At 45.6% G+C, this 20,066-nt stretch overlaps 1 protein-coding gene across 1 annotated transcript in view; it reads left to right on the top strand.

The window, feature by feature from the left end:
• The window catches only part of LOC126295480 (protein AF-17-like), a 106,011-nt gene that overhangs the window by 16,162 nt on the left and 69,783 nt on the right, over positions 1-20,066 (top strand). Inside the window, exon 6 of the mRNA XM_049988027.1 lies at positions 4,670-4,781. Within this exon, the coding sequence (XP_049843984.1) occupies positions 4,670-4,781 (112 nt within the window). The remainder of the gene's footprint in view (positions 1-4,669; positions 4,782-20,066) is intronic.

The raw sequence follows: 20,066 nt of genomic DNA, 5'->3' as shown, positions 1-20,066 counted from the left end.
TTCTAATAATGAAAAATTGTTTCTGATTTGTACACAATTTCCTACTTTTTTTTTTTTCCCCTCGTGCATTCTTTTCTTTGTCTCATTGGTGCTTTTATGAAGTCATTTCAGAATTCCTTCTCTAGTTCCTTAATTGAGCAGCTAGCAGTAGTCTGCTAACGTACTGATGCTACATCTTTCTCGGTACTGTCTCTCCGTATTGTGGACGTCCTGGTGCGATCTTCCACTCTGTGCTACGCTGTACATTCCCAATTTTCTGGAAAATAGTCAATATGGGAGTGTAAGAAATGAAATAGTAGCTCACTTCGCATCCTCCAGCTTCGTACACTGCCGACGTGCGTCGTACGGTGTTTTTGTAGTCGGGGCTCTTCGTATTTCCCAGAAACTTGTGCTCTACATTCTCAAAAGAGTTCCACTCTTCTTTTTCCTTGTCTGCCATTGCTTTCAAAAAGAGGGAACCAAATAAGACTCCCTTGCCCTGATCTGCAAGTTTCAGTTTGAAATATGCAAAATAAACTTTCTCGACAAACTCACTTTAAGTCTGTTTGTTGACTTTTCACTGTGTATTCACCAGAAACGTAACAGTAGCGTGCGGGAGAAATTGTATGACCTCTGTGAGTGAGCCGTACTCCAGAAATAAAAACACGAGCACAGTAGGTTTCGAGTGCTGAGTATAAACTGAGTGAGGTGTTCGATGGGCAGTGACTGAGTGATCATTTTTAGCTTGTCGAAACACGATCTGATATAACGGCAGGTTCTTTATGTTTGCTCCTAGTACCACAGATAACGTCCCGAAACACGTACTGCCCACTGTAGACTAGTTTAACCTGTTTTGACAGAATCGTGTTGCATTCCTCGTAACACAGAAATTACTTTACATGTTTCCCTCTAACCCTACTCTCTTAGACCCTTAAAAAAAATTTTGCATTAAGGGCCCACCATTACTTGGTTGAAAGGTTATTTTTTTAAATAAAAATGAATAGCTTAAAATTTATTAATTAGGAATTTTATGCTAAAATAAACAGAAAATTGGTTGGCACAAAAAAATTGCCTGGTGCAATTTTTTTGGTGTGTGTTTTGTTTTTACTAACTTGAAATCTATAAGAAAGTGTATAAAAATCCCGTTCAGATTCTTTCTTGCAGACCTGTGACAATTAAGTCTGCGACCACACGTCCTTCTCGGCACCACAGCTCTCGAGCGAGGGGTGTACAGTGTCCCAGCTTACCGACGTCTCTTGTACGCCTCTTCCTCGTCGAACTTTCCCTAAATTCTTCCTCTCGTGTTTATTGATTGTGTTCAGCTGTTATTAAATGTTGTACAAAATACAAGACATTACATAATTGTTTTTCGTTTATTACCTCACAGTTTACTGTGACGACTGGCGTCTTAAAATGTGGCGGCCTCACTATTTTAACATAGGTGAGTGAGCTACACTTATTCGATGAAGTTTCGATAAGTCTACAGGTGGCGATGACCGAGAAAAAATTGTACTTTCAGATGCTTATTACTTACTGACTGTGATCTTTGCATAATGATTGATAAATTCAGACTCCCGATAACTGCACAGTGTTTAAGTATAACAACAATGGAAACTCCTAAACGGATAATACAGAAGATAAGGGAAAGGGAGCCACTCTCCTATAGCCGACTGACGTGCAGCATATAGAAACTTGCGACTGAAAATGGTATTCGCACTGGCTTCTGAGCTCTCGCTCTTTCTCTACCAAAAGTATGCACGTTTGTACACGTGACCGCACAGGTGCCGGTAAGTGCAGACTCGTGGTGAGACTGCCGGTTATCGACAGCAGTAACACGGGTAGACACACTTGAGAGATGGTAGGGAAGGACACAGGAGGCAAGGAGGGGTAGCTGGGTAGTGTGGTGGTGGTGGTCTTCGGAGAGACAGATCGGAGGCTGCGCGACGAAACGAAAGGAGTGCAGGGGGTAGAGCGCATGAGAGGTAGAGATAGGGGGGTGGGCATTGCGAGAGAACGGGATGTGCCGTGGTGACTGTTCCCGCCTGCACCAAAGACTTATACAGTCACTACTGTAAATACTTTTCACTATTTCAACTGTTTCACAACTAGAACACACTGTGGAGGGTTGTGCCTATTAGGTAGAATACTGCCGTTGAAACAACCTTCAGGTTGATGAGACCTTTACTCTCTTACTTTAACATAATAATATTTTTGTAAAATAGAGAAAGGCAACCACTTACCTACAGCACACAGAAAAAAGTAACAGAAAACAGTTAACTATAACTACAGAGCTCTCGCTGTTTTATAGTACTATAGCTATAGTACGCACGTTCACACACGCACACAGACTCCCAAACGTACACACCCGTGCCCGTGCTAACGGCGGTTGAATATTTAGTACGGAAAGACGTTACGTGCGTAGATGGAGTCGGGGATACGGTAGGGAAGAATGCGTGAGGTAAGTAGGGTGTAACAGGGTAGTGTGAGGCAGCTCTTGTAACACAGTAACTCAGCAGCTGCACAGGATGGCAAACATTTGGGGGATAGAGCGTGTAAGAGGTAGAGAGGGTGACGGGGGAGGGAGGGGAGAATAGGAGAGGAAGGTGATGACGAGACGGAATACAGAGAGAGAGAGAGAGAGAGAGAGAGAGAGAGAGAGAGAGAGAGAAGTAATAGAAGACAGCAAAAGGAAAGCTGAAGTTCTAAGTTTCACGTTTAAGCAATCATTTATGCAAGGGGAATGTTTGGGACATACTGTCGTTTGACTGTCGCGGACTCTCACATTGAGGGCGTGGCTGTCACCGGTGTGTAGGGAAGCGATTGAAAGAGTTGAAAACGCTAAGTCACCAGTCAGATAGAATCCCAGTCACGTTTTACAGAGAACACTCTGCAGCATCGGCCTTGTATATAACTAGCATTTGTTGTGAGAGTCCCGAGTGACTGGAAAGAGGCGCAACTGACTCGTACGTATAAAGATGGTAAAAGAAGAGACCCACGAAATTACAGTCCGATATCTTTAATAGTGGAGTCCTACAGAATTCTCGAACGTATTCTCATTTCAAATATAATATATTTCCTCGAGACAGAAAACCTTCTGTCGGCAGATTGGCACAGATTTAGAGAGAGTCGCTCGTGCAAAACACGGCCCGCCCTTTTCTCATTCGATAACCTGCGAACATCTTATGGGGGGGGGGGGGGGGAATGGGCAGATCCCACAATCCTAAATTTCAAAAAGTGTCCCCAGATACGCGAGTGGCACGAGACTTCTCGAGTAACAGAAACTGGTACGTAATCCTCGATCGTGGTTTCTGGATGACACGAGACGGCTGAAACAAAATTTCTAGTCGGTTTGATGAACGAGAGCGGGCTCTAAATGTAGAATAATGTAAGTTAATGCAGAGGAGTAGGGAAAACAAAAACATAATGTTCGACTATGGCACGCTGCTCGGCAGTCGTGTCAATTAAATATCTAGGTATAACTTTGCAGAGTGACACAAAATGGACTGTGAACGTAAGGACAGCATTAGGGAAGGTAAATGGTCTAGTTCGGTTTATCCTTAACAAATTTGGGAAGTGTGGTACCTCTGTGAAGGAGACCACATATAAGGCATTAGTGCAACTCATTCTCGAGTGCTGCTCCAGTGTTCGGGATCCCACTGTGTCGGTTTAAAAGCAGGCGTCGAAGTGATTTAGATGTGGGTCACTAAGTTTGTTACCGGTATGTTCGATATATGCACGAGTATTACGGAAATGCTCCGCGAACTCTAGTGGGAATCCCCCGAAGGAGGGCAACGTTCTTTTTGACGGACACGGTCGAGAAAATTTAGAAAACCTACATTCGAAGTACTGCAGAACGATTCTGCCGGCAGTGAGGTATATTCCGCACGAGGACAGCAGAGGTAAGAGACTTTAGGACTTGAACGGAGGAATTTAGACGGTCATTTTATTTGTGAGTGGAACGGGAAAAGAAATGACATGTAGCGATACGAAGTATCCTCCGGAACACACTGTACAGTGTCCTTCGGAGTACGTATGTAAACGTAGGTAAATGGAACGGCAGCAGGGACTTGGTAGTGCTGTTGCAGGACGGTCGGCAGTGGACAGTGAGGGCCTGGGTGACACGTGAGGCGGACAGAAGTCGTACTGTCCCTGTTAATACGTGTGTCTAAACCGAATATCACACTAGAGTAATTTGAGGCCACTCTTATCGAATGGCTACATAAAAGTCCACTCTTCTATTTTAAAAACATTAAGTCGCCAACAGGAAAGAAACAGACACTTTGCGTCAACACCGGTCGTCGCATTAAAGTCGTGACGAGCAGTATTTGTTGAGCTGACAGCTGATTACAAATATCTGCCGAAGCACTAGAGGAAAATGTGGATGACAACTCCTTCGCCAGAGGACTACAATTGAGCAGCTAATTAGTTTTGTCCTTTCTCTTAGTCTAGTTATATGAATAGTATTAAAGACCATTGTGATAATTCTTGTTAAATTGAGGCCAGTATGCTGTTCAGTTACTTTGCATCTCATGGGTGTAGCTATAGTCCAAAACAAATTGTGTGAATGTAGCTTATAAACTAACTCTGTCTGCAATGTAGGGATAAAAATAGCGAAAAACATGTTCGTAACGTGTATCTGAGTGACTAAACCTGTATGGTATTTTTCAGTGCTGTGCGTGTCTTTTTACAGAAGAAAGGTGGCAACGTGAAGACCATTCCCCCCTACAAGCCGATCCCGGCTGCCGGAGTGTCTCCCAGCTCGTCGCCGGAGAAGGAGCTCGTCATCGACACCTCGGCCAAAGGTCGGCACGCAACTCTCCTACCCTCATACTGTGTGCTGCCACTTTACAACTTGTGAGCGTTCTTTCTTTGCCCGAACTCCCATTCACGTGAGGTTCGAGTGTGCTGCGGACGCTCTGAGAGTCGGATTTAAATGTGTCACGTTTTGTGTATAAAGTGCGGGCATAAAATTTTTATATCTCCACATGTGACGTATCTCGCATCGAAAATTTGTAGGTGTTTGCCACAGCGAAATGGAGTGACTGCGACCCTGTCTACCTTCCCGTCCTCCCGGCTGTGTGTTCCACCCGCCCCCTTCTCGTTTCCGTTATGGTCTGGCATGTGTCACGTCTTCCACTCCTCGTGTCGTGTGCTAGATATTTGCACAGTTACGTAACAATCGCAGTTAAACACTCGACGACAAAAAAAGACACCGCAATGGAATTATCGGGATGGGGTGGATTTGAGTAGAAGGGACGTACGTGTACATACGAGCAAATGATCACAACTTCAGAAAAATTCTATTATTTATTCGAGAGAATGGGTTTCAGAAATTGAGCAGAACAGTAACACATCGATCCACCTCTGGCTATTATGCGGGTAGTTATTCAGCTCGGCATTGACCAATAGAGAGTTCTCGGACATCTCCCTGAGGTATATTGTGTCAAATTCTGTCCGATCGACATGTTAAAATTGTGATTTTGTCGCAGGACCCTCCCCGTGATACTCCGATAGGAGGGGTTTGGCGAGCACAAAGGCGATCGGTAGAAACTCTCGCCGTGTGTGGGCGGGCGTCATCTTGCTGAGATGTGAGACCGGCACGGCTTACCATAATGAGGACGACACAGAGCGTAGAACACAGGGTGCCACGGATGACGACTGAATGGATCCCGCTACGAAAAAATGACACCCCAGACCGTCAGCCCCCGGCTGTCGGGGCCTTACGTCACGTGACATTCGTGTCGGTATACTGCCACAGTCAGGAGTTGTCCCGAGACAAGTCTTCGACGGGTCACGGGGGCCCAGTTCGAAGCGGGACTCTCCACCGAAGATAATTCTGCTCCAGTAGATGAGATTAGAGGCATCGACCGACAGAGGCATGTCTGGATACGAGCTGACGACAGTCGGATACCAGTCTGTCACGCATTATAGAGTGCGACAACTGGGAGTGACGGCGGTGCCGTTTCTTTTCACGGGAGGAGCCCTCCGGTCGTCACCTGCGGCACCACTCGCGGTTGTCATGGTGTACGGTGGTGATAGATCAGTATCTGACTGCCGTCAGCTCGTCTCCAGGCGGGCCTTTGGTGATAGAGACCTCAAATCTTGTCGCCCGGAACGGTATTAACTTCAGTGAAGAGTTCCACTTCAAACTGAGCTCCCACGACTGTCAAAGACACGTCCGGAGACGCCCCGGCCGGCAGTAAGGTACCGTCTGTCACCGGCTGTATAGTCTGACAGCCAGGAGTGGGGAGCCGTTTCATTTCACGGCAGGACCCCTTTGGTTGTCAATCACGGCACTCTTACAGCACGGCAGTATACCGACAGTAATCTACACCCCAATATGTGCCCCTCTGTGGCAAACTGTGCCGGTCTCACATTTCGACAAGATAATTTCTGTCCGCCCGAGGCGAGAGCTTCTACTGCTTGTCTTCGTGCTCGTGAAACTCCACGCTGTATCAGGTGTGTGTGGGGGGGGGGGGGGGAGGGGGGGTTGTGTGTGTGTGTGTGTGTGTGTGTGTGTGTGTGTGTGTGTGTGTGTGTGTGTGAACATATATATGCACAGATCGCAAAAAGAAAATTAACGAGACAAAGGATGTGACCAAATCCACATTCAGATAACATTTCTAGAAAACTGAGCAGCACACTACATTGTACTGAACCGTATGGTAGTGTATCCACTTCCAAACTCAAACGGTTCCTCTGCACAATTGGAACCCAGTCCTTTTTCTATACAGGTTGCGACAATTTAAAGTGGATACCTCATTTGCAGCAGACAGGGAGATATAAGAACCCCTTTGTAGCTAGACTACTAAAACTTCATCTGTGCATTTCCAGTGAGTATCTATTTCACAAGGAGGCCTCTTGGCTGAAACCTTATTTGCTTAGCAGTCTTCTTGTCGTGACTGTCAGCGACTGAACGTATCCGGTATACGGTAGTAGCAGTCTGCCCTTTTCAGAATATTGTTGTTGCTCCATCCTAGGTTTTCCATTGTTAGATAATAATCTTCATCGTATTAAAGTTCATCCAGGTTTATGTTCAAAATACTGAATCACTTAATTGAGATTTAACTTGGACATTTTTATGCCAGTGATTTCGAGTCACACTTTTGATTATCTGAAGATTTGATCACAGAATCACACTGCACCGTGCCATTTGTGTAAAACTTTTTGAAGAAAGAAAAAGGAAAAAAAAAAAAGAAAATATACTTTCTGTATGTGTAGTACAAGTTCTTACACACCGCAGCTGATTGACTCTCACTAAGAGTGAAGAAGAATGAGAAGTAGTAGTAGTCTGTATGCAGAGTGACCTGAATATCTGTCAACATTTGAACATTCAGTACTTCACGGAATAATGTAGGTAGAGGGGAAAAATTGACTCGTGCATAAAATGACACTGGTTTTATCAATACAAAGAGTGTATAGCATGACTAAGAGATGGGACTCCATATCAAAGAAGAAACAAAAACAATTGGCATAACAATTAATTTTTAGCAAAGATTGTGTTCTTTATAAGAAGTGCCCAACACACCAGCCATCATTCGTCAACTGTTCCTGTAGTCGAGGGACAGTGTTGTGAACAGCATTGCACAGCATATCGGTAGGTACATTGAGAAGTTGCCGTTGGGCATTACCTTTTAGCGTCCCTAATGAGGTCGGACGATTGTGGTAGCCATACGGCTTCGTGTAACCTCCCAACCGGAAATCACTGAGATTGTGATCCGGGAGGAAGAGCATGACAAAAGTGGCAGTTCGGCACACGGTTTTCACTGACTGACGTGCGCAAGGGATGTTCCGTGTGTGCAGCAATATTGGAAAGAGTGCCATCCCACATACAAGTCATATCTTCTGACAGGTGTTTATCGGCCAGGCTGGAGATCGTGCAATTGTCTAACTTACTGACATACCGTGTACCCGTCTCACTGACAGTTTAAAAAGCAGCACCCCACATTTCCGCAAACAGAAAGGGTCCGATCACGATCGATGTGGTAAATTCACATTGCACTGGCTTTCTTGTCACAGTGCGATTGCTGACGTTTCTGGCTCCCTCTCTCGCAACAGCTCATTTTACACGTGATTCTGGTGCAGCGTGACTAATGTGTTGTTGTCCAGTGATATGTGGGCCAGCTTTGCACTCTATCCTCTTTTGTGTGTGTGTGTGTGTGTGTGTGTGTGTGTGTGTGTGTGTGTGTGTGTGTGTGTGTGTGTGGATAAAATCTGGTTTATTTCAGGTTGTTGTTGTTGTTGTTGTGGTCTTCAGTCCTGTGACTCGTTTGATGCAGCTCTCCATGCTACTCTATCCTGTGTAAGCTTCATCATCTCCTAGAGCCTACTGCAACCTACATCCTTATGAATCTGATTAGTGTATTCATCTCTTGGTCTCCCTCTACGATTTTTACCCTCCACGCTGCCCTCCAGTACTAAATTAGTGATGCCTTGATGCTTCAGAACATGTCCTACCAACTGATCCCTTCTTCTGGTCTTCTCCCCAAATCTATTCAATACCTCCACATCAGTTATGTGCTCTACCCATTTAATCTTCAGCATTCTTCTGTAGCACCACATTTCGAAAGCTTCTGTTCTCTTCTTGTCTAAACTATTTATCTTCCACATTTCACTTCCATACATGGCTACACTCCATACAAATACTTTCTGAATCGACTTCCTGACACTTAAATCAATACTCGATGTTAACAAATTTCTCTTTTTCATAAACGCTTTCCTTGCCATCGCCAGTCTACATTCTATATCCCCTCTACTTCGACCACCATTAGTTATTTTACTTCCTAAATAGCAAAACTCCTTTACTACTGTAAGTGTCTCATTTCCTAATCTAATTCCCTCAGCATCACCCGACTTGATTGGACTACATTCCATTATCCTAGTTTTGCTTTTGTTGATGTTTATCTTATATCCTCCTTTCAAGACACTGTCCATTCCGTTCAACTTCTCTTCCAACTCCTTTGCTGTCTCTGACTGAATTACAATGTCATCGGCGAACCTCAAAGTTTTTATTTCTTCTCCGTGGGTTTTAATACCTACTCCAAATTCTTTTTCCGTTTCCTTTACTGCTTGCTCAATATACAGATTGATTAACATCGGGGAGAGGCTACAACCCTGTCCCGCTCCCTTCCCAACCACTGCTTCCTATTCATGCCCCTCAACTCGTATGACTGCCATCTGCTTTCTGTACTAATTACAAATAGCCTTTTGCTCTCTGTAGTTTATCCCTGCCACATTCAGAATTTGAAAGAGAATATTCCAGTCAACATTGTCAAAAGCTTTCTCTAAGTCTACAAATGCTAGAAACGTAGGTTTTGCCTTTCCTTAATCTTTCTTCTAAGATAAGTTGTAGGGTCAGTATTGCCTCACGCGTTCTACATTTCTACAGAATCCAAACTGTTCTTCCCTGAGGTTGGCTTCTACATCATTTCAGGTGTGTGTGTGTGTGTGTGTGTGTGTGTGTGTGTAAATTTTTATTTTGACCTCTGTTATTCCGTGAATTAGTGCATATTCAAATGTTAACCGACTTTTGGATCACCCTGTATAAAGCACTATTGCTTCCAGAATGTTTTAGGAATTTCAGTGCATCAAATTAGTAGGTTGCCCAATTTTTGATTTATGGCATTGTGACAAATGTAAGGTAAAATACATTTTGTATGACTGCAAAATTCCATGCTATATGATACAGACAAAAGATATTCTACAATTATGAAAAATATTTAGTTACTTTCAAAGTATGCTACATCACAAGGTTTGTTTGTATTTAACTTTAACAACAACATAAGTTATTTCTGTGACTTTGAGTATAAATAATATAATGAGCAACAAAGCTTTCTTTAACATTAAGTAAATTAAGTATGAAAAATAGTGGTGTGACCATCGTATTAGTTACAAATGAAAGAACAAATAAAAACCAGATTGTGTTTTTCATTTTCTATTTAGGTTACTGCAAAGCACAATCCGCATGACAGTTAATTTTCGTAGCACAGCATTATCACACACAAACTTACGGTACTGTTACTATGTTACAGAGAAATTTAGAACAGTATAGAATTTCGTAAATGCACCAGTGTATCATGTAATTATGTGACAAACATTAATCTCTTACTTCGTTGACGAAAATCAGAATAAACACTGTCTGCTTGTGTCCATTCATGCGAATGGACAGTTTGTTGCTGGTCATTCCCACATAGAAAGCGTCACAGTGTAGGCAGGTCAGTTGCTAAATCACGTGGATGCTTTCACACGTGGTTCTGCCTTTGATCGTGTACACCTTCTGGGTTACAGGACTGGAGTAGGTGGTGGTGGGAGGGTGCATAGGACAGGTTTTACACCAGGAGCGGTTGCAAGGGTGGGAGCCAGAGGGTAGGGAAGGTGGTTTGGGGATTTCATAGGGATGAACCGAGAGGTTACGAAGGTTAGGTGGACGGCGGAAAGACACTCTTGGTGGAGTGGGGAGGATTTCATGAAGGATGGATCTTATTTCGGGGCAGGATCTTAGGAAGTCGTATCCCTGCTGGAGAGCCACATTCAGAGTCTGATCCAGTCCCGGGAAGTATCCTGTCACAAGTGGGGCACTTTTGGCGTACTTCTATGAGAGGTTCTGGGTTTGAGGGGATGAGGAAGTGGCTCTGGTTATCTGCTTCTGTACCAGGTTGGGAGGGTAGTTGCGGGATGCGAAAGCTGTTTTCAGGTTGTTGGTGTAATGGTCGAGGGATTCAGGACTGGAGCAGATTCGTTTGCCACGAAGGCCTAGGCTGTAGGGAAGGGACCGTTTGATATGGAATGGGTGGCAGCTGTCATAATGGACGTACTGTTGCTTGTTGGTGGGTTTGATGTGGACGGATGTGTGAAGCTGGCCATTGGACAGATGGAGGTCAACGTCAAGGAAAGTGGCATGGGATTTGGAGTAGGACCAGGTGAATCTGATGGGACCAAAGGAGTTGAGGTTGGAGAGGAAATTCTGGAGTTGTTCTTCACTGTGAGTCCAGATCATGAAGATGTCATCAATAAATCTGTACCAAACTTTGGGTTGGCAGGCTTGGGTAACCAAGAAGTCTTCCTCTAAGCGACCCATAAATAGGTTGGCATACGAGGGTGCCATCCTGGTACCCATGGCTGTTCCCTTTAATTGTTGGTATGTCTGGCCTTCAAAAGTGAAGAAATTGTGGGTCAGGATGAAGCTGGCTAAGGTGACGAGGAAAGAGGTTTTGGGTAGGGTGGCAGGTGATCGGCGTGAAAGAAAGTGCTCCATTGCAGCGAGGCTCTGGACGTGTGGGATATTTGTGTATAAGGAAGTGCCATCAATGGTTACAAGGATGGTTTCCGGGGGTAACAGACTGGGTAAGGATTCCAGGAGTTCGACATAGTCGTTGGTGTCTTTGATGAAGGATGGGAGACTGCATGTAATGGGTTGAAGGTGTTGATCTACATAGGCAGAGATACGTTCTGTGGGGGCTTGGTAACCAGCTACAATGGGACGGCCGGGATGTTTGGGTTTGTGAATTTTAGGAAGTAGGTTGAAGGTAGGAGTGCGAGGTGCCGGTGGGGTCAGGAGTTTGATGGAGTCAGGTGAAAGGTTTTGTAGGTGGCCTAAGGTTCTGAGGATTCCTTGAAGCTTCGCCTGGACATCAGGAATGGGGTTACCTTGGCAAACTTTGTATGTAGAGTTGTCTGAAAGCTGACGCAGTCCCTCAGCCACATACTCCCGGCGATCAAGTACCACGGTCCTGGAACCCTTGTCAGCCGGAAGAATGATGATGGATTGGTCAGCTTTCGGATCACGGATAGCCGGGGCTTCGGCTGTGATGATGTTGGGAGTATTATTAAGGTTTTTCAAGAAAGATTGAGAGGCAAGGCTGGAAGTGAGAAATTCCTGGAAGGTTTGGAGAGGGTGATTTTCAGGAAGAGGAGGTGGGTCCCGCTGTGATGGAGGACGGAACTGTTCCAGGCAGGGTTCAATTTGGATAGTTTCTTGGGGAGTTGGATCATTAGGAGTGGGATCAGGATTATTTTTCTTCGTGGCAAAGTGATATTTCCAGCAGAGACTATGCGTGTAGGACAGTAAATCTTCGACAAGGGCAGTTTGGTTGAACCTGGGAGTGGGGCTGAAGGTGAGGCCTTTGGATAGGTCAGAGGTTTCGGATTGGGAGAGAGGTTTGGTGGAAAGGTTAACTACTGAATTGGGGTTTTGTGGTTCCAGATTGTGTTGACTAGAATTTTGAGGTGTTGGGGGGAGTGGAACTGGAAGTGGGAGATTGAGTAGATAGGAGAGACTGGGTTTGTTTGCAATGAGAGGAGGTTGAGGTTTGTTGGAAAGGTTGTGGAGGGTGAGTGAGTTGCCTTCCCGGAGGTGGGAAACCAGGAGATTAGATAGTTTTTTGAGGTGGAGGGTGGCACGCTGTTCTAATTTGCGGTTGAGCTGTAGGAGGATGCTATGAACAGCCGGTGTGGATGTGGGAGAGGAAAGATTGAGGAATTTGATTTGGGATAGTAGTTGATGGGCGTGTTCATTGGCCGAGTCGATGTATAGGTGAAGGATTAGGCGCGTGAGGGCTATGAATTGTGCAGTTTGGAACTGGTATGGGACTGTTGGAAAGAAGGATTTCAGCCAGAGATGGGAACTTTAAGTGTGAGGCCTTCGGGGGTAATGGCAAATGTCAGGCAATCCTGAGTAAATAAAATATGGGAGCGTAATCTGGCTAGGGTGAAGGCATGTTTGCAGAGGGACCGTAAATAAAATTTAATGGGGTCGTTGTAGGGATGTTGTGAGGTTGACATGGTATTAGAAGGTGGAAAGGGTAATATGAGGTTAAAGTGAAAATAAATAGAAATTTATATAGGGAGAGAGAAAGGTATGAAAAAAGTCGAAAAAGTGTTGGTTTGAGATGAGCTATGTTGATCGTGTGCTGAACTTAGGTTGGTGAACAACAATGGGTGCAAAGGTTAGGTAGTTGTTGTCTCCAAAACACGTTAAAGCGTGGGGAAATTCAGGAAAATTTCGAAAAAAATTTCTCGAAAAATGTTACGAAAGAAAAAAAAAAAATTTTTCGAAAAAAATTTCCCGAAAAAATAAAATTTCGAAAAAAAAATTCGAATAAAATCTCGAAAAATATGCGTGTAAATGTATTCAAAGGACTGGTTTTGTACTGGCAGGTTATGAGAATGAGGCTAACAATTGTTTGGTGAAGAAATAATAATGTTTAAACCTGTGGGATGCTGCTAAAAAAGATCAGTTATGTGGGAAAAAACGGGAAAGGAAATAAAACGAAAGTTGTTGGAAATAGCTGAGATGGTTGTTTAATGGGTGAAAGGAACTGAAGCTGTAAAATAGTATTCACGAGTTGGCTCTTCTACCCTTGCAACCGCTCCCGGTGTAAAACCTGTCCCATGCACCCTCCCACCACCACCTACTCCAGTCATGTAACCCAGAAGGTGTACTCGATTAAAGGCAGAGCCACGTGTGAAAGCACCCATGTGATTTACCAACTGACCTGCCTACACTGTGACGCTTTCTATGTGGGAATGACCAGCAACAAACTGTCCATTCGCATGAATAAACACAGGCAGACAGTGTTTGTTGGTAATGAGGATCTCTCTGTGGCTAAACATGCCTTGGTGCACAGCCAGCACATCTTGGCACAGTGTTACACTGTCAGAGTTATTTGGATACTTCCCACCAACACCAACCTATCCGAACTCCGGAGATGGGAACTTGCCCTTAAATATATACTCTATTCTCGTTATCCACCAGGCCTCAATCTCCGCTAATTTCAAGTTGCCGCCACTCATACCTCACCTGTCATTCAAAATCATCTTTGCCTCCACACTTCCGCCTCGACTTATATCTCTGCCCATACTCTTTGCCTTTAAATATGTCTGCTTGCGTCTGTGTATGTATGGATGGATATGTGTGTGTGTGTGTGCGTGCGTGCGTGTGTGTGTGTGTGTGTGTGTGTGTGTGTGTGTGCGCGCGCGCGCACATACCTATCCTTTTTTCCCCCTAAGGTAAGTCTTTCTGCTCCCGGGATTGGAATGACTCCTTACCCTCTCCCTTAAAACCCACATCCTTTCATTTTTCCCTCTCCTTCCCTCTTTCCTGACGAAGCAACTGCCAGTTGCGAAAGCTCGTAATTCTGTGTGTGTGTTTTGTTCATGTGCCTGTCTGCCGGCGCTTTCCCGCTTGGTAAGTCTTGGAATCTTTGTTTTTAATATATTTTTCCCATGTGGGAGTTTCTTTCTATTATATATATATATATATATATATATATATATATATATATATATATATATATATATATATATATATTAAAAACAAAGATTCCAAGACTTACCAAGCGGGAAAGCGCCGGCAGACAGGCACATGAACAAAACACACAAACACACACACAGAATTACGAGCTTTCGCAACTGGCAGTTGCTTCGTCAGGAAAGAGGGAAGGAGAGGGAAAAATGAAAGGATGTGGGTTTTAAGGGAGAGGGTAAGGAGTCATTCCAATCCCGGGAGCGGAAAGACTTCCCTTAGGGGAAAAAAAGGACAGGTGTACACTCGCGCGCGCACACACACACACACACATATCCATCCGCACATACACAGACACAAGCAGACATATTTAAAGGCAAAGAGTTAAGGGCAGAGATGTCAGTCGAGGCGGAAGTACAGAGGCAAAGAAGTTGTTGAAAGACAGGTGAGGTATGAGCGGCGGCAACTTGAAATTAGCGGAGGTTGAGGCCTGGCGGATATCGAGAAGAGAGGATATACTGAAGGGCGAGTTCCCATCTCCGGAGTTCGGATAGGTTGGTGTTGGTGGGAAGTATCCAGATAACTCGGACGGTGTAACACTGTGCCAAGATGTGCTGGCCGTGCATCAAGGCATGTTTAGCCACAGGGTGATCCTCATTACCAACAAACACTGTCTGCCTGTGTCCATTCATGCGAATGGACAGTTTGTTGCTGGTCATTCCCATATAGAAAGCATCACAGTGCAGGCAGGTCAGTTGGTAAATCACGTGGGTGCTTTCACATGTTGCTCTCCCTTTGATCGTGTACACCTTCCGGGTTACAGGACTGGAGTAGGTGGTGGTGGGAGGGTGCATAGGACAGGTTTTACACCGGGGGCGGTTCCAAGGGTAGGAGCCAGAGGGTAGGGGAGGTGGTTTGGGGATTTCATAGGGATGAACCAAGAGGTTACGAAGGTTAGGTGGACGGCGGAAAGACACTCTTGGTGGAGTGGGGAGGATTTCATGAAGGATGGATCTCATTTCGGGGCAGGATTTTAGGAAGTCGTATCCCTGCTGGAGAGCCACATTCAAGGTCTGATCCAGTCCCGGGAAGTATTCTGTTACAAGTGGGGCACTTTTGGGGTTCTTCTGTGAGAGGTTCTGGGTTTGAGGGGATGAGGAAGTGGCTCTGGTTATCTGCTTCTGTACCAGGTTGGGAGGGTAGTTGCGGGATGCGAAAGCTGTTTTCAGGTTGTTGGTGTAATGGTCGAGGGATTCAGGACTGGAGCAGATTCGTTTGCCACGAAGGCCTAGGCTGTAGGGAAGGGACCGTTTGATATGGAATGGGTGGCAGCTGTCATAATGGAGGTACTGTTGTTTGATGTGGACGGATGTGTGCAGCTGGCCATTGGACAGATGGAGGTCAACATCTAGGAAAGTGGCATGGGATTTGGAGTAGGACCAGGTGAATCTGATGGAACCAAAGGAGTTGAGGTTGGAGAGGAAATTCTGGAGTTGTTCTTCACTGTGAGTCCAGATCATGAAGATGTCATCAATAAATCTGTACCAAACTTTGGGTTGGCAGGCTTGGGTAACCAAGAAGGCTTCCTCTAAGCGACCCATAAATAGGTTGGCATACGAGGGGGCCATCCTGGTACCCATGGCTGTTCCCTTTAATTGTTGGTATGTCTGGCCTTCAAAAGTGAAGAAGTTGTGGGTCAGGATGAAGCTGGCTAAGGTGACGAGGAAAGAGGTTTTAGGTAGGGTGGCAGGTGATCGGCGTGAAAGGAAGTGCTCCATTGCAGCGAGGCCCTGGACGTGCGGGATATTTGTGTATAGGGAAGTGGCATCAATGGTTACCAGGATGGTTTCTGGGGGTAACAGACTGGGTACGGATTCCAGGCGTTCGAGAAAGTGGTTGGTGTCTTTGATGAAGGATGGGAGACTGCATGTAATGGGTTGAAGGTGTTGATCTACGTAGGCAGAGATACGTTCTGTGGGGGCTTGGTAACCAGCTACAATGGGGCGGCCAGGATGTTTGGGTTTGTGAATTTTAGGAAGTAGGTAGAAGGTAGGAGTGCGAGGTGACGGTGGGGTGAGGAGTTTGATGGAGTCAGGTGAAAGGTTTTGTAGGGGGCCTAAGGTTCTGAGGATTCCTTGAAGCTCCGCCTGGACATCAGGAATGGGATTACCTTGGCAAACTTTGTATGTAGAGTTGTCTGAAAGCTGACACAGTCCCTCAGCCACATACTCCCGACGATCAAGTACCACAGTCGTGGAACCCTTGTCAGCCGGAAGAATGATGATGGATCGGTCAGCTTTCAGATCACGGATAGCCTGGGATTCGGCTGTGGTGATGTTGGGAGTAGGATTAAGGTTTTTCAATAAAGATTGAGAGGCAAGGCTGGAAGTGAGAAATTCCTGGAAGGTTTGGAGAGGGTGATTTTGAGGAAGAGGAGGTGGGTCCCGCTGTGATGGAGGACGGAACTGTTGCAGGCAGGGTTCAATTTGGATAGTGTCTTGTGGAGTTGGATCATTAGGAGTGGGATCAGGATTTTTTTTCTTCGTGGCAAAGTGATATTTCCAGCAGAGAATACGAGTGTAGGACAGTAAATCCTTGACAAGGGTACAGAAGCAGATAACCAGAGCCACTTCCTCATCCCCTCAAACCCAGAACCTCTCACAGAAGAACCCCAAAAGTGCCCCACTTGTAACAGAATACTTCCCGGTACTGGATCAGACCTTGAATGTGGCTCTCCAGCAGGGATACGACTTCCTAAAATCCTGCCCCGAAATGAGATCCATCCTTCATGAAATACTCCCCACTCCACCAAGAGTGTCTTTCCGCCGTCCACCTAACCTTCGTAACCTCTTGGTTCATCCCTATGAAATCCCCAAACCACCTCCCCTACCCTCTGGCTCCTACCCTTGCAACCGCCCCCGGTGTAAAACCTGTCCTATGCACCCTCCCACCACCACCTACTCCAGTCCTGTAACCCGGAAGGTGTACACGATCAAAGGGAGAGCCACATGTGAAAGCACCCACGTGATTTACCAACTGACCTGCCTGCACTGTGATGCTTTCTATGTGGGAATGACCAGCAACAAACTGTCCATTCGCATGAATGGACACAGGCAGACAGTGTTTGTTGGTAATGAGGATCACCCTGTGGCCAAACATGCCTTGATGCACGGCCAGCACATCTTGGCACAGTGTTACACCGTCAGAGTTATCTGGATACTTCCCACCAACACCAACCTATCCGAACTCCGGAGATGGGAACTCGCCCTTCAGTATATCCTCTCTTCTCGATATCCGCCAGGCCTCAACCTCCGCTAATTTCAAGTTGCCGCCGCTCATACCTCACCTGTCTTTCAACAACTTCTTTGCCTCTGTACTTCCGCCTCAACTGACATCTCTGCCCTTAACTCTTTGCCTTTAAATATGTCTGCTTGTGTCTGTGTATGTGCGGGTGGATATGTGTGTGTGTGTGCGAGTGTACACCTGTCCTTTTTTTCCCCTAAGGGAAGTCTTTCCGCTCCCGGGATTGGAATGACTCCTTACCCTCTCCCTTAAAACCCACATCCTTTCATTTTTCCCTCTCCTTCCCTCTTTCCTGACGAAGCAACTGCCAGTTGCGAAAGCTCGTAATTCTGTGTGTGTGTTTGTGTGTTTTGTTCATGTGCCTGTCTGCCGGCGCTTTCCCGCTTGGTAAGTCTTGGAATCTTTGTTTTTAATATATTTTTCCCATGTGGAAGTTTCTTTCTGTTTTATATATATATATATATATATATATATATATATATATATATATATATATATATATAAATAAAACAGAAAGAAACTTCCACATGGGAAAAATATATTAAAAACAAAGATTCCAAGACTTACCAAGCGGGAAAGCGCCGGCAGACAGGCACATGAACAAAACACACAAACACACACACAGAATTACAAGCTTTCGCAACTGGCAGTTGCTTCGTCAGGAAAGAGGGAAGGAGAGGGAAAAAATGAAAGGATGTGGGTTTTAAGGGAGAGGGTAAGGAGTCATTCCAATCCCGGGAGCGGAAAGACTTCCCTTAGGGGAAAAAAAGGACAGGTGTACACTCGCACACACACACACACACATATCCATCCGCACATACCATCCGCTTGTGTCTGTGTATGTGCGGATGGATATGTGTGTGTGTGTGTGCGAGTGTACACCTGTCCTTTTTTTCCCCTAAGGGAAGTCTTTCCGCTCCCGGGATTGGAATGACTCCTTACCCTCTCCCTTAAAACCCACATCCTTTCATTTTTTCCCTCTCCTTCCCTCTTTCCTGACGAAGCAACTGCCAGTTGCGAAAGCTTGTAATTCTGTGTGTGTGTTTGTGTGTTTTGTTCATGTGCCTGTCTGCCGGCGCTTTCCCGCTTGGTAAGTCTTGGAATCTTTGTTTTTAATATATATATATATATATATATATAAATAAAACAGAAAGAAACTTCCACATGGGAAAAATATATTAAAAACAAAGATTCCAAGACTTACCAAGCGGGAAGGCGCCGGCAGACAGGCACATGAACAAAACACACAAACACACACACAGAATTACTAGCTTTCGCAACCGATGGTTGCTTCTTCAGGAAGGAGAGGGAAAGACGAAAGGATGTGGGTTTTAAGGGAGAGGGTAAGGAGTCATTCCAATCCCGGGAGCGGAAAGACTTCCCTTAGGGGAAAAAAAGGACAGGTGTACACTCGCACACACACACACATATCCATCCGCACATACACAGACACAAGCAGACATATTTAAAGGCAAAGAGTTAAGGGCAGAGATGTCATTCGAGGCGGAAGTACAGAGGCAAAGAAGTTGTTGAAAGACAGGTGAGGTATGAGCGGCGGCAACTTGAAATTAGCGGAGGTTGAGGCCTGGCGGATATCGAGAAGAGAGGATATACTGAAGGGCGAGTTCCCATCTCCGGAGTTCGGATAGGTTGGTGTTGGTGGGAAGTATCCAGATAACTCGGACGGTTTGGGAAGTATCCAGATAACTCGGACGGTGTAACACTGTGCCAAGATGTGCTGGCCGTGCATCAAGGCATGTTTAGCCACAGGGTGATCCTCATTACCAACAAACACTGTCTGTCTGTGTCCATTCATGCGAATGGACAGTTTGTTGCTGGTCATTCCCACATAGAAAGCATCACAGTGCAGGCAGGTCAGTTGGTAAATCACGTGGGTGCTTTCACATGTGGCTCTCCCTTTGATCGTGTACACCTTCCGGGTTACAGGACTGGAGTAGGTGGTGGTGGGAGGGTGCATAGGACAGGTTTTACACCGGGGGCGGTTGCAAGGGTAGGAGCCAGAGGGTAGGGGAGGTGGTTTGGGGATTTCATAGGGATGAACCAAGAGGTTACGAAGGTTAGGTGGACGGCGGAAAGACACTCTTGGTGGAGTGGGGAGGATTTCATGAAGGATGGATCTCATTTCGGGGCAGGATTTTAGGAAGTCGTATCCCTGCTGGAGAGCCACATTCAAGGTCTGATCCAGTCCCGGGAAGTATTCTGTTACAAGTGGGGCACTTTTGGGGTTCTTCTGTGAGAGGTTCTGGGTTTGAGGGGATGAGGAAGTGGCTCTGGTTATCTGCTTCTGTACCAGGTTGGGAGGGTAGTTGCGGGATGCGAAAGCTGTTTTCAGGTTGTTGGTGTAATGGTCGAGGGATTCAGGACTGGAGCAGATTCGTTTGCCACGAAGGCCTAGGCTGTAGGGAAGGGACCGTTTGATATGGAATGGGTGGCAGCTGTCATAATGGAGGTACTGTTGCTTGTTGGTGGGTTTGATGTGGACGGATGTGTGCAGCTGGCCATTGGACAGATGGAGGTCAAC

The sequence above is a fragment of the Schistocerca gregaria genome, chromosome 11 (genome assembly GCF_023897955.1).
Source record: "Schistocerca gregaria isolate iqSchGreg1 chromosome 11, iqSchGreg1.2, whole genome shotgun sequence".
NCBI classification, from domain to species: Eukaryota; Metazoa; Arthropoda; class Insecta; order Orthoptera; family Acrididae; genus Schistocerca; species Schistocerca gregaria.
Note: the sequence above shows the minus strand (reverse complement) of the source record. Positions and strands in the feature narration are given on the sequence as shown.